Source organism: Hermetia illucens, chromosome 6 (genome assembly GCF_905115235.1).
Source record: "Hermetia illucens chromosome 6, iHerIll2.2.curated.20191125, whole genome shotgun sequence".
NCBI lineage: Eukaryota > Metazoa > Arthropoda > Insecta > Diptera > Stratiomyidae > Hermetia > Hermetia illucens.
In genome coordinates this window covers 45,966,870-45,978,873 of record NC_051854.1, presented here as the reverse complement: position 1 = coordinate 45,978,873, position 12,004 = coordinate 45,966,870, and the positions used below count along the sequence as shown (strand labels likewise).

General features: G+C 38.1%; 1 protein-coding gene across 1 annotated transcript in view; it reads left to right on the top strand.

Moving 5' to 3' along the window:
* LOC119658897 (mucin-22) overlaps nucleotides 1-593 on the top strand; it is a 137,449-nt gene extending 136,856 nt beyond the window's left edge. The window contains exon 7 of the mRNA XM_038066698.1: nucleotides 30-593. Within this exon, the coding sequence (XP_037922626.1) occupies nucleotides 30-264 (235 nt within the window). The 3' untranslated portion in view covers nucleotides 265-593. The remainder of the gene's footprint in view (nucleotides 1-29) is intronic.
* The last annotated feature ends 11,411 nt before the right edge of the window (nucleotides 594-12,004 follow it).

The following is a 12,004-nucleotide window of genomic DNA, read 5'->3' as shown; positions in this document are numbered from 1 at the left end:
ACTGATTTTAACTTGGTTTCTAATTTCAGTCCATTGACTGTACACTGTTCGCCGGGCACTGGTCGAACGGGTACGATAATAACCTGCGATATTGCCCTACGAAGCCTTGAGATGCCCAAACGGATCATAGACATCCCGCAGTTTGTGTACTATGTGCGCCGTGGACGGGCCAGTGCAGTTCAAACCAAGGAACAATACGAATTTATCTACAAAGTGGCGCACATGTACGCTACGAAAATTTCCGGACCAATAAATGACAACTAAATTTAGATAATATTAAGCACACACAACCGTGTATGATAGAAAAGCTGAAATTGGTACTCTCACCTTAATTGGAATTAGTTGATTATGTTTTTTGTCCTTCAAGTGCGAAGCAGAGCAACACAAATAGTTTGATTTCAGTCTTGCAGTGGCAACCTCTCACCCTGGAAGTTGAGTTGTTACTGATTTTCCATTCCTTTATTGCTTTATTAAATGAAATTACTTCTATTGTGATATTTATTGTTATTATTATTGTACATGTTATCGTAAGAACATATTGTAGAGAGCATAACCCCGAGCTTGTCGAGGCGGTACCAAGAAGCAGAGAGAAATACTAAGGAATAGAAAATGTATTATAAATATAGAAATAACATTTGTAGCATATTATGTATATGAAAATAGAAAATTATATATACAAATATACAAATCTATTATACCCAAAAAATTTTGGAAATAAACAAATTCATACAGAAAACAGGCTTTTCATTGAAACGCTGCAATTAATACCAGTGTCCAGATACAGCAAAAAAGGTTTTTTCACCACTTGGAGAAGTGTCGGGGTTGCATGTATTTCGCTCAAACTTGTACCCCACTTCTGGAAGTGCCCGCAAATTGTCTTCATATCGAAAGCGATCATTAAGGAAGATCCTCTAGAGAGCGAGAATTGACACCAGAAGCTAAGTGGTAATTAAAACCGCAAGCCGAGGTGTAACTACCGTGCCGAGAGCTGAATGGTAACAGAGGTTAAGATGTGAGTACCAATCGGCCTCCAGTTTCTCCGTTAATATTGAGAATTTCGCAAAAAGGAGCTTAATTTGTGATCACTACCGCTGGTAGAGGGTCTGAGCTTCAAAATGGTATATAGGTTGTGGGGTCTAGGTGCGAGGAAAATTTCTGATTTTTGGAGGAATCTGGGGAAAAACTTTAAACGCTTATATCTCCGTTAATATTGAGAATTTCGCAAAAAGGAGCTTAATTTGTGATCACTATTGCTGGTAGAGGGTCTGAGCTTCAAAATGGTATATAGGTTGTGGGGTCTAGGTGCGAGGAAAATTTCTGATTTTTGGAGGAATCTGGGGAAAAACTTTAAACGCTTATATCTCCGTTAATATTGAGAATTTCGCAAAAGGGAGCTTAATTTGTGATCACTACTATTGGTAGAGGGTCTGAGCTTCAAAATGATATATAGGTTGTGGGGTCTAGGTCCGAGGAAAATTTCTGATTTTTGGAGGAATCTGGGGAAAAACTTTAAACGCTTATATCTCCGTTAATATTGAGAATTTCGCAAAAAGGAGCTTAATTTGTGATCACTACTACTGGTAGAGGGTCTGAGCTTCAAAATGGTATATAGGTTGTGGGGTCTAGGTGCGAGGAAAATTTCTGATTTTTGGAGGAATCTGGGGAAAAACTTTAAACGCTTAACGCAAAAAGGAGCCTAATTTGTGATCACTACTATTGGTAGAGGGTCTGAGCTTCAAAATGATATATAGGTTGTGGGGTCTAAGTGCGGGGAAAATTTCTGATTTTTGGAGGAATCTGGGGAAAAACTTTAAACGCTTATATCTCCGTTAATATTGAGAATTTTGCAAAAAGGAGCTTAATTTGTGATCACTACTACTGGTAGAGGGTCTGAGCTTCAAAATGGTATATAGGTTGTGAGGTCTAGGTGCGAGGAAATTTTCTGATTTTTGGAGGAATCTGGGGAAAAACTTTAAACGCTTATATCTCCGTTAATATTGAGAATTTCGCAAAAAGGAGCTTAATTTGTGATCACTACTACTGGTAGAGGGTCTGAGCTTCAAAATGGTATATAGGTTGTGGGGTCTAGGTGCGAGGAAAATTTCTGATTTTTGGAGGAATCTGGGGAAAAACTTTAAACGCTTATATCTCCGTTAATATTGAGAATTTCGCAAAAAGGAGCTTAATTTGTGATCACTACTATTGGTAGAGGGTCTGAGCTTCAAAATGGTATATAGGTTGTGGGGTCTAGGTGCGAGGAAAATTTCTGATTTTTGGAGGAATCTGGGGAAAAACTTTAAACGCTTATATCTCCGTTAATATTGAGAATTTCGCAAAAAGGAGCTTAATTTGTGATCACTACTACTGGTAGAGGGTCTGAGCTTCAAAATGGTATATAGGTTGTGAGGTCTAGGTGCGAGGAAATTTTCTGATTTTTGGAGGAATCTGGGGAAAAACTTTAAACGCTTATATCTCCGTTAATATTGAGAATTTTGCAAAAAGGAGCTTAATTTGTGATCACTACTACTGGTAGAGGGTCTGAGCTTCAAAATGGTATATAGGTTGTGAGGTCTAGGTGCGAGGAAATTTTCTGATTTTTGGAGGAATCTGGGGAAAAACTTTAAACGCTTATATCTCCGTTAATATTGAGAATTTCGCAAAAAGGAGCTTAATTTGTGATCACTACTACTGGTAGAGGGTCTGAGCTTCAAAATGGTATATAGGTTGTGGGGTCTAGGTGCGAGGAAAATTTCTGATTTTTGGAGGAATCTGGGGAAAAACTTTAAACGCTTATATCTCCGTTAATATTGAGAATTTCGCAAAAAGGAGCTTAATTTGTGATCACTACTGCTGGTAGAGGGTCTGAGCTTCAAATGGTATATATGTTGTGGGGTCTAAGCGCGGGGAAAATTTCTGATTTTTGGAGGAATCTGGGGAAAAACTTTAAACGCTTATATCTCCGTTAGTATTGAGAATTTCGCAAAAAGGAGCTTAATTTGTGATCACTACTATTGGTAGAGGGTCTGAGCTTCAAAATGGTATATAGGTTGTGGGGTCTAGGTGCGAGGAAAATTTCTGATTTTTGCAGGAATCTGGGGAAAAACTTTAAACGCTTATATCTCCGTTAATATTGAGAATTTCGCAAAAAGAAGCTTAATTTGTGATCACTACTGCTGGTAGAGGGTCTGAGCTTCAAAATGGTATATAGGTTGTGGGGTCTAGGTGCGAGGAAAATTTCTGATTTTTGCAGGAATCTGGGGAAAAACTTTAAACGCTTATATCTCCGTTAATATTGAGAATTTCGCAAAAAGAAGCTTGATTTGTGATCACTACTACTGGTAGAGGGTCTAAGCTTCAAAATGGTATATAGGTTGTGGGGTCTAAGCGCGGGGAAAATTTCTGATTTTTGGAGGAATCTGGGGAAAAACTTTAAACGCTTATATCTCCGTTAATATTGAGAATTTCGCAAAACGGAGCTTATTTTGTGATCACTACTATTGGTAGAGGGTCTGAGCTTCAAAATGGTATATAGGTTGTGGGGTCTAGGTGCGAGGAAAATTTCTGATTTTTGGAGGAATCTGGGGAAAAACTTTAAACGCTTATATCTCCGTTAATATTGAGAATTTCGCCAAAAGGAGCTTAATTTGTGATCACTACTGGTAGAGGGTCTGAGCTTCAAAATGGTATATAGGTTGTGGGGTCTAGGTGCGGGGAAAATTTCTGATTTTTGGAGTAATCGGGGGAAAAACTTTAAACTTTAAAACTTTAAACTTTTCCTCGCACCTAGACCCCACAACCTATATACCATTTTGAAGCCCAGACCATCTGCCAGTAGTAGTGATCACAAATTAAGCTCCTTTTTGCGAAATTCTCAATATTAACGGAGATATAAGCGTTTAAAGTTTTTCCCCAGATTCCTCCAAAAATCAGAAATTTTCCTCGCACCTAGACCCCACAACCTATATACCATTTTGAAGCTCAGACCCTCTACCAGTAGTAGTGATCACAAATTAAGCTCCTTTTTGCGAAATTCTCAATATTAACGGAGATATAAGCGTTTAAAGTTTTTCCCCAGATTCCTCCAAAAATCAGAAATTTTCCTCGCACCTAGACCCCACAACCTATATACCATTTTGAAGCTCAGACCCTCTACCAGTAGTAGTGATCACAAATTAAGCTCCTTTTTGCGAAATTCTCAATATTAACGGAGATATAAGCGTTTAAAGTTTTTCCCCAGATTCCTCCAAAAATCAGAAATTTTCCTCGTACCTAGACCCCACAACCTATATACCATTTTGAAGCTCAGACCCTCTACCAGTAGTAGTGATCACAAATTAAGCTCCTTTTTGCGAAATTCTCAATATTAACGGAGATATAAGCGTTTAAAGTTTTTCCCCAGATTCCTCCAAAAATCAGAAATTTTCCTCGCACCTAGACCCCACAACCTATATACCATTTTGAAGCTCAGACCCTCTACCAGTAGTAGTGATCACAAATTAAGCTCCTTTTTGCGAAATTCTCAATATTAACGGAGATATAAGCGTTTAAAGTTTTTCCCCAGATTCCTCCAAAAATCAGAAATTTTCCTCGCACCTAGACCCCACAACCTATATACCATTTTGAAGCTCAGACCCTCTACCAGTAGTAGTGATCACAAATTAAGTTCCTTTTTGCGAAATTCTCAATATTAACGGAGATATAAGCGTTTAAAGTTTTTCCCCAGATTCCTCCAAAAATCAGAAATTTTCCTCGCACCTAGACCCCACAACCTATATACCATTTTGAAGCTCAGACCCTCTACCAGTAGTAGTGATCACAAATTAAGCTCCTTTTTGCGAAATTCTCAATATTAACGGAGATATAAGCGTTTAAAGTTTTTCCCCAGATTCCTCCAAAAATCAGAAATTTTCCTCGCACCTAGACCCCACAACCTATATACCATTTTGAAGCTCAGACCCTCTACGAATAGTAGTGATCACAAATTAAGCTCCTTTTTGCGAAATTCTCAATATTAACGGAGATATAAGCGTTTAAAGTTTTTCCCCAGATTCCTCCAAAAATCAGAAATTTTCCTCGCACCTAGACCCCACAACCTATATACCATTTTGAAGCTCAGACCCTCTACGAATAGTAGTGATCACAAATTAAGCTCCTTTTTGCGAAATTCTCAATATTAACGGAGATATAAGCGTTTAAAGTTTTTCCCCAGATTCCTCCAAAAATCAGAAATTTTCCTCGTACCTAGACCCCACAACCTATATACCATTTTGAAGCTCAGACCCTCTACCAGTAGTAGTGATCACAAATTAAGCTCCTTTTTGCGAAATTCTCAATATTAACGGAGATATAAGCGTTTAAAGTTTTTCCCCAGATTCCTCCAAAAATCAGAAATTTTCCTCGCACCTAGACCCCACAACCTATATACCATTTTGAAGCTCAGACCCTCTACCAGTAGTAGTGATCACAAATTAAGTTCCTTTTTGCGAAATTCTCAATATTAACGGAGATATAAGCGTTTAAAGTTTTTCCCCAGATTCCTCCAAAAATCAGAAATTTTCCTCGCACCTAGACCCCACAACCTATATACCATTTTGAAGCTCAGACCCTCTACCAGTAGTAGTGATCACAAATTAAGCTCCTTTTTGCGAAATTCTCAATATTAACGGAGATATAAGCGTTTAAAGTTTTTCCCCAGATTCCTCCAAAAATCAGAAATTTTCCTCGCACCTAGACCCCACAACCTATATACCATTTTGAAGCTCAGACCCTCTACGAATAGTAGTGATCACAAATTAAGCTCCTTTTTGCGAAATTCTCAATATTAACGGAGATATAAGCGTTTAAAGTTTTTCCCCAGATTCCTCCAAAAATCAGAAATTTTCCTCGCACCTAGACCCCACAACCTATATACCATTTTGAAGCTCAGACCCTCTACGAATAGTAGTGATCACAAATTAAGCTCCTTTTTGCGAAATTCTCAATATTAACGGAGATATAAGCGTTTAAAGTTTTTCCCCAGATTCCTCCAAAAATCAGAAATTTTCCTCGCACCTAGACCCCACAACCTATATACCATTTTGAAGCTCAGACCCTCTACGAATAGCAGTGATCACAAATTAAGCTCCTTTTTGCGAAATTCTCAATATTAACGGAGATATAAGCGTTTAAAGTTTTTCCCCAGATTCCTCCAAAAATCAGAAATTTTCCTCGCACCTAGACCCCACAACCTATATACCATTTTGAAGCTCAGACCCTCTACCAGTAGTAGTGATCACAAATTAAGCTCCTTTTTGCGAAATTCTCAATATTAACGGAGATATAAGCGTTTAAAGTTTTTCCCCAGATTCCTCCAAAAATCAGAAATTTTCCTCGCACCTAGACCCCACAACCTATATACCATTTTGAAGCTCAGACCCTCTACGAATAGTAGTGATCACAAATTAAGCTCCTTTTTGCGAAATTCTCAATATTAACGGAGATATAAGCGTTTAAAGTTTTTCCCCAGATTCCTCCAAAAATCAGAAATTTTCCTCGCACCTAGACCCCACAACCTATATACCATTTTGAAGCTCAGACCCTCTACGAATAGTAGTGATCACAAATTAAGCTCCTTTTTGCGAAATTCTCAATATTAACGGAGATATAAGCGTTTAAAGTTTTTCCCCAGATTCCTCCAAAAATCAGAAATTTTCCTCGCACCTAGACCCCACAACCTATATACCATTTTGAAGCTCAGACCCTCTACCAGTAGTAGTGATCACAAATTAAGCTCCTTTTTGCGAAATTCTCAATATTAACGGAGATATAAGCGTTTAAAGTTTTTCCCCAGATTCCTCCAAAAATCAGAAATTTTCCTCGCACCTAGACCCCACAACCTATATACCATTTTGAAGCTCAGACCCTCTACGAATAGCAGTGATCACAAATTAAGCTCCTTTTTGCGAAATTCTCAATATTAACGGAGATATAAGCGTTTAAAGTTTTTCCCCAGATTCCTCCAAAAATGAGAAATTTTCCTCGCACCTAGACCCCACGACCTATATACCATTTTGAAGCTCAGACCCTCTACGAATAGCAGTGATCACAAATTAAGCTCCTTTTTGCGAAATTCTCAATATTAACGGAGATATAAGCGTTTAAAGTTTTTCCCCAGATTCCTCCAAAAATCAGAAATTTTCCTCGCACCTAGACCCCACAACCTATATACCATTTTGATGCTCAGACCCTCTACCAATAGTAGTGATCACAAATTAAGCTCCTTTTTGCGAAATTCTCAATATTAACGGAGATATAAGCGTTTAAAGTTTTTCCCCAGATTCCTGCAAAAATCAGAAATTTTCCTCGCACCTAGACCCCACAACCTATATACCATTTTGAAGCTCAGACCCTCTACCAGTAGTAGTGATCACAAATTAAGCTCCTTTTTGCGAAATTCTCAATATTAACGGAGATATAAGCGTTTAAAGTTTTTCCCCAGATTCCTCCAAAAATCAGAAATTTTCCCCGCACTTAGACCCCACAACCTATATATCATTTTGAAGCTCAGACCCTCTACCAATAGTAGTGATCACAAATTAGGCTCCTTTTTGCGTTAAGCGTTTAAAGTTTTTCCCCAGATTCCTCCAAAAATCAGAAATTTTCCTCGCACCTAGACCCCACAACCTATATACCATTTTGAAGCTCAGACCCTCTACCAGTAGTAGTGATCACAAATTAAGCTCCTTTTTGCGAAATTCTCAATATTAACGGAGATATAAGCGTTTAAAGTTTTTCCCCAGATTCCTCCAAAAATCAGAAATTTTCCTCGCACCTAGACCCCACAACCTATATATCATTTTGAAGCTCAGACCCTCTACCAATAGTAGTGATCACAAATTAAGCTCCCTTTTGCGAAATTCTCAATATTAACGGAGATATAAGCGTTTAAAGTTTTTCCCCAGATTCCTCCAAAAATCAGAAATTTTCCCCGCACTTAGACCCCACAACTTATATACCATTTTGAAGCTCAGACCCTCTACTAGTAGTAGTGATCACAAATTAAGCTCCTTTTTGCGAAATTCTCAATATTAACGGAGATATAAGCGTTTAAAGTTTTTCCCCAGATTCCTCCAAAAATCAGAAATTTTCCTCGCACCTAGACCCCACAACCTATATACCATTTTGAAGCTCAGACCCTCTACCAATAGTAGTGATCACAAATTAAGCTCCTTTTTGCGAAATTCTCAATATTAACGGAGATATAAGCGTTTAAAGTTTTTCCCCAGATTCCTCCAAAAATCAGAAATTTTCCTCGCACCTAGACCCCACAACCTATATACCATTTTGAAGCTCAGACCCTCTACCAGTAGTAGTGATCACAAATTAAGCTCCTTTTTGCGAAATTCTCAATATTAACGGAGATATAAGCGTTTAAAGTTTTTCCCCAGATTCCTCCAAAAATCAGAAATTTTCCTCGCACCTAGACCCCACAAACTATATACCATTTTGAAGCTCAGACCCTCTACCAGTAGTAGTGATCACAAATTAAGCTCCTTTTTGCGAAATTCTCAATATTAACGGAGATATAAGCGTTTAAAGTTTTTCCCCAGATTCCTCCAAAAATCAGAAATTTTCCTCGCACCTAGACCCCACAACCTATATACCATTTTGAAGCTCAGACCCTCTACCAGTAGTAGTGATCACAAATTAAGCTCCTTTTTGCGAAATTCTCAATATTAACGGAGATATAAGCGTTTAAAGTTTTTCCCCAGATTCCTCCAAAAATCAGAAATTTTCCTCGCACCTAGACCCCACAACCTATATACCATTTTGAAGCTCAGACCCTCTACCAGTAGTAGTGATCACAAATTAAGCTCCTTTTTGCGAAATTCTCAATATTAACGGAGATATAAGCGTTTAAAGTTTTTCCCCAGATTCCTCCAAAAATCAGAAATTTTCCTCGCACCTAGACCCCACAAACTATATACCATTTTGAAGCTCAGACCCTCTACCAGTAGTAGTGATCACAAATTAAGCTCCTTTTTGCGAAATTCTCAATATTAACGGAGATATAAGCGTTTAAAGTTTTTCCCCAGATTCCTCCAAAAATCAGAAATTTTCCTCGCACCTAGACCCCACAACCTATATACCATTTTGAAGCTCAGACCCTCTACCAATAGTAGTGATCACAAATTAAGCTCGTTTTTGCGAAATTCTCAATATTAACGGAGATATAAGCGTTTAAAGTTTTTCCCCAGATTCCTCCAAAAATCAGAAATTTTCCTCGCACCTAGACCCCACAACCTATATACCATTTTGAAGCTCAGACCCTCTACCAATAGTAGTGATCACAAATTAAGCTCCTTTTTGCGAAATTCTCAATATTAACGGAGATATAAGCGTTTAAAGTTTTTCCCCAGATTCCTCCAAAAATCAGAAATTTTCCTCGCACCTAGACCCCACAACCTATATACCATTTTGAAGCTCAGACCCTCTACCAATAGCAGTGATCACAAATTAAGCTCCTTTTTGCGAAATTCTCAATATTAACGGAGATATAAGCGTTTAAAGTTTTTCCCCAGATTCCTCCAAAAATCAGAAATTTTCCTCGCACCTAGACCCCACAACCTATATACCATTTTGAAGCTCAGACCCTCTACCAATAGTAGTGATCACAAATTAAGCTCCTTTTTGCGAAAATCTCAATATTAACGGAGATATAAGCGTTTAAAGTTTTTCCCCAGATTCCTCCAAAAATCAGAAATTTTCCTCGCACCTAGACCCCACAACCTATATACCATTTTGAAGCTCAGACCCTCTACCAATAGTAGTGATCACAAATTAAGCTCCTTTTTGCGAAATTCTCAATATTAACGGAGATATAAGCGTTTAAAGTTTTTCCCCAGATTCCTCCAAAAATCAGAAATTTTCCTCGCACCTAGACCCCACAACCTATATACCATTTTGAAGCTCAGACCCTCTACCAGTAGTAGTGATCACAAATTAAGCTCCTTTTTGCGAAATTCTCAATATTAACGGAGATATAAGCGTTTAAAGTTTTTCCCCAGATTCCTCCAAAAATCAGAAATTTTCCTCGCACCTAGACCCCACAACCTATATACCATTTTGAAGCTCAGACCCTCTACCAATAGTAGTGATCACAAATTAAGCTCCTTTTTGCGAAATTCTCAATATTAACGGAGATATAAGCGTTTAAAGTTTTTCCCCAGATTCCTCCAAAAATCAGAAATTTTCCTCGCACCTAGACCCCACAACCTATATACCATTTTGAAGCTCAGACCCTCTACCAGTAGTAGTGATCACAAATTAAGCTCCTTTTTGCGAAATTCTCAATATTAACGGAGATATAAGCGTTTAAAGTTTTTCCCCAGATTCCTCCAAAAATCAGAAATTTTCCTCGCACCTAGACCCCACAACCTATATACCATTTTGAAGCTGAGACCCTCTACCAATAGTAGTGATCACAAATTAAGCTCCTTTTTGCGAAATTCTCAATATTAACGGAGATATAAGCGTTTAAAGTTTTTCCCCAGATTCCTCCAAAAATCAGAAATTTTCCTCGCACCTAGACCCCACAACCTATATACCATTTTGAAGCTCAGACCCTCTACCAATAGTAGTGATCACAAATTAAGCTCCTTTTTGCGAAATTCTCAATATTAACGGAGATATAAGCGTTTAAAGTTTTTCCCCAGATTCCTCCAAAAATCAGAAATTTTCCTCGCACCTAGACCCCACAACCTATATACCATTTTGAAGCTCAGACCCTCTACCAGTAGTAGTGATCACAAATTAAGCTCCTTTTTGCGAAATTCTCAATATTAACGGAGATATAAGCGTTTAAAGTTTTTCCCCAGATTCCTCCAAAAATCAGAAATTTTCCTCGCACCTAGACCCCACAACCTATATACCATTTTGAAGCTCAGACCCTCTACCAATAGTGGTGATCACAAATTAAGCTCCTTTTTGCGAAATTCTCAATATTAACGGAGATATAAGCGTTTAAAGTTTTTCCCCAGATTCCTCCAAAAATCAGAAATTTTCCTCGCACCTAGACCCCACAACCTATATACCATTTTGAAGCTCAGACCCTCTACCAATAGTAGTGATCACAAATTAAGCTCCTTTTTGCGAAATTCTCAATATTAACGGAGATATAAGCGTTTAAAGTTTTTCCCCAGATTCCTGCAAAAATCAGAAATTTTCCTCGCACCTAGACCCCACAACCTATATACCATTTTGAAGCTCAGACCCTCTACCAGTAGTAGTGATCACAAATTAAGCTCCTTTTTGCGAAATTCTCAATATTAACGGAGATATAAGCGTTTAAAGTTTTTCCCCAGATTCCTGCAAAAATCAGAAATTTTCCTCGCACCTAGACCCCACAACCTATATACCATTTTGAAGCTCAGACCCTCTACCACTAGTAGTGATCACAAATTAAGCTCCTTTTTGCGAAATTCTCAATATTAACGGAGATATAAGCGTTTAAAGTTTTTCCCCAGATTCCTCCAAAAATCAGAAATTTTCCTCGCACCTAGACCCCACAACCTATATACCATTTTGAAGCTCAGACCCTCTACCAGTAGTAGTGATCACAAATTAAGCTCCTTTTTGCGAAATTCTCAATATTAACGGAGATATAAGCGTTTAAAGTTTTTCCCCAGATTCCTCCAAAAATCAGAAATTTTCCTCGCACCTAGACCCCACAACCTATATACCATTTTGAAGCTCAGACCCTCTACCAATAGTAGTGATCACAAATTAAGCTCCTTTTTGCGAAATTCTCAATATTAACGGAGATACAAGCGTTTAAAGTTTTTCCCCAGATTCCTCCAAAAATCAGAAATTTTCCTCGCACCTAGACCCCACAACCTATATACCATTTTGAAGCTCAGACCCTCTACCAGTAGTAGTGATCACAAATTAAGCTCCTTTTTGCGAAATTCTCAATATTAACGGAGATATAAGCGTTTTAAAGTTTTTCCCCAGATTCCTCCAAAAA